Source organism: Babylonia areolata, chromosome 9 (genome assembly GCF_041734735.1).
Source record: "Babylonia areolata isolate BAREFJ2019XMU chromosome 9, ASM4173473v1, whole genome shotgun sequence".
In the NCBI taxonomy this organism is placed as follows: Eukaryota; Metazoa; Mollusca; class Gastropoda; order Neogastropoda; family Buccinidae; genus Babylonia; species Babylonia areolata.
In genome coordinates this window covers 24,281,667-24,283,554 of record NC_134884.1, presented here as the reverse complement: position 1 = coordinate 24,283,554, position 1,888 = coordinate 24,281,667, and the positions used below count along the sequence as shown (strand labels likewise).

The 1,888-nt window shown below is 47.7% G+C and overlaps 1 protein-coding gene across 1 annotated transcript in view; it reads right to left on the bottom strand.

Moving 5' to 3' along the window:
* LOC143285598 (uncharacterized) overlaps positions 1–1,506 on the bottom strand; it is a 10,586-nt gene extending 9,080 nt beyond the window's left edge. The window contains exon 1 of the mRNA XM_076592992.1: positions 1,339–1,506. Coding sequence (XP_076449107.1) covers positions 1,339–1,506 — 168 coding nt within the window. The remainder of the gene's footprint in view (positions 1–1,338) is intronic.
* Positions 1,507–1,888: the final 382 nt, after the last annotated feature.

Genomic DNA, 1,888 nt, shown 5'->3' with positions numbered 1-1,888 from the left:
CTTTTTCACGGCCATTACCGCAGTGACTTTACATCCATTAACGTCCAAGGCCCATCATAGGAAGGCAGGGCCCAATCCTCACTTTCCGCCATTTTAACCTTCCCCGACCCAAGTCCGGTAACCCATTCAACGCGGGTGGAGTGAGGAAAATCGGAGTCAAGAGTCTTTCCCAAAGGACACAACGCCTTGCCGAAACTAAGCCTCGAACCCCGATCACTGGTGAACACTGGACCAGAAGTCCGACCCTTGATAACCGATTCTGCTGAGGCGCCTTCAAAATAGCATGCACATGTGGAGTGATGGCCTTGAGGTAACGCGTCCACCTAGGAAGCGAGAGAATCTGAGCGCGCTGGTTCGAATCACGGCTCAGCCGCTGATATTTTCTCCCCCTCCACTAGACCTTGAGTGGTGGTCTGGACGCTAGTCATTCGGATGAAACGATAAACCGAGGTCCCATGTGCAGAATGCACTTAGCGTACGTAAAAGAACCCACGGCAACAAAAGGGCTGTTCCTGGCAAAATTCTGCAGAAAAATCCATTTCGATAGGAAAAACAAATAAAACTGCACGCAGGAAAAAAACACACCAAAACATGGGTGGCGTTGTAGTGTAGCGACGCGCTCTCCCTGGGGAGAGCAGCCCGAATTTCACACTGAGAAATCTGTTGTGATAAAAAGAAATACAAATAGTCTGGAGCATTTGCTTTGACGTGCAAAGTGTGGGTTTTATTCGTTTGACAATGGTTTTTCTGTGGGTTGTTGCACCTCGATTAGAGCAACGTAGAAAATAAATGAATTTCTTTTATTGGAGGTGATAAAGTATTCGTATCAATGTGTGTACAATTGAATTGAATCGAAAGGTACAGAAGCGTTACTTAAACCAGTTAAGTGAATCTTTGAATCTGGGCCTTGCATATTGAGAAGAAATCGAGTAAGAGAGAGAGAAAGACAGACAGACAGAGACAGAGAAAAAGACAGAGAAAAAGACAGGGAGACAGAGGACAGACAGAGAGAGTGAGAAAGAGGCAGGGGGACAGAGGACAGAGAGAGAGAGAACGGATGACAGAGACAGACAGACAGACAGACATAGAAAACGGACACAGACAAGACATCACAACACAACACAAAATCTCTGTCAACGAAAGAAGACAACGGATTGTTTGTTGTTGTTGTTTGTTTTGGGGGTTTTGTTGTTTTTTTCTTTGGGGGTGGGGGGATGGAGACTGGGGGGGGGGGGTGCTTTTTGTTGTTTTTTTGTTTGTTTGTTTGTTTGTTTTTTGGGGGGGTGAGGGGGGAGGGGTTCTTTGTTCATTTTTTTTTAACATTTCACGCACACTCACATCGTGGACAGGCGACAAGGCCCCCTCTTCCACCAGCTGCCTCAGGCGGTGCCCAGAGGTCCAGCCCAGTTTGGTGAACAGGGCCTGCTGGGCCTCGGGTGTCAGGTTGTGGATCAGGGCCATCAGGCTGGACATGTTCAGCCCCTGGGGCAACAGGCTGCCCTCCATCCTCCTGCTGACTGACACACAGTGGGAATAGTTCAGGCCAGAGCACTGATGACACACAATGAGGATAGTCAGGCCTCAATCTTTTCTAAACAAAAAGTGAAACGTCAGACCTCAATCCTGATGACACAACGGGAATCGTCAGACCTCAATCCTGATGACACACAACGGGAATAGTCAGACCTCAATCCTGATGACACACAACGGGAATAGTCAGACCTCAATCCTGATGACACACAACGGGAATAGTCAGACCTCAATAGTGGTGACACACAACGGGAATAGTCAGACCTCAATCCTGATGACACACAACGGGAATAGTCAGACCTCAATCCTTCTGGAACACAAAGGGAATAGTCAGACCTCTACAAGTGGAATATTCTGA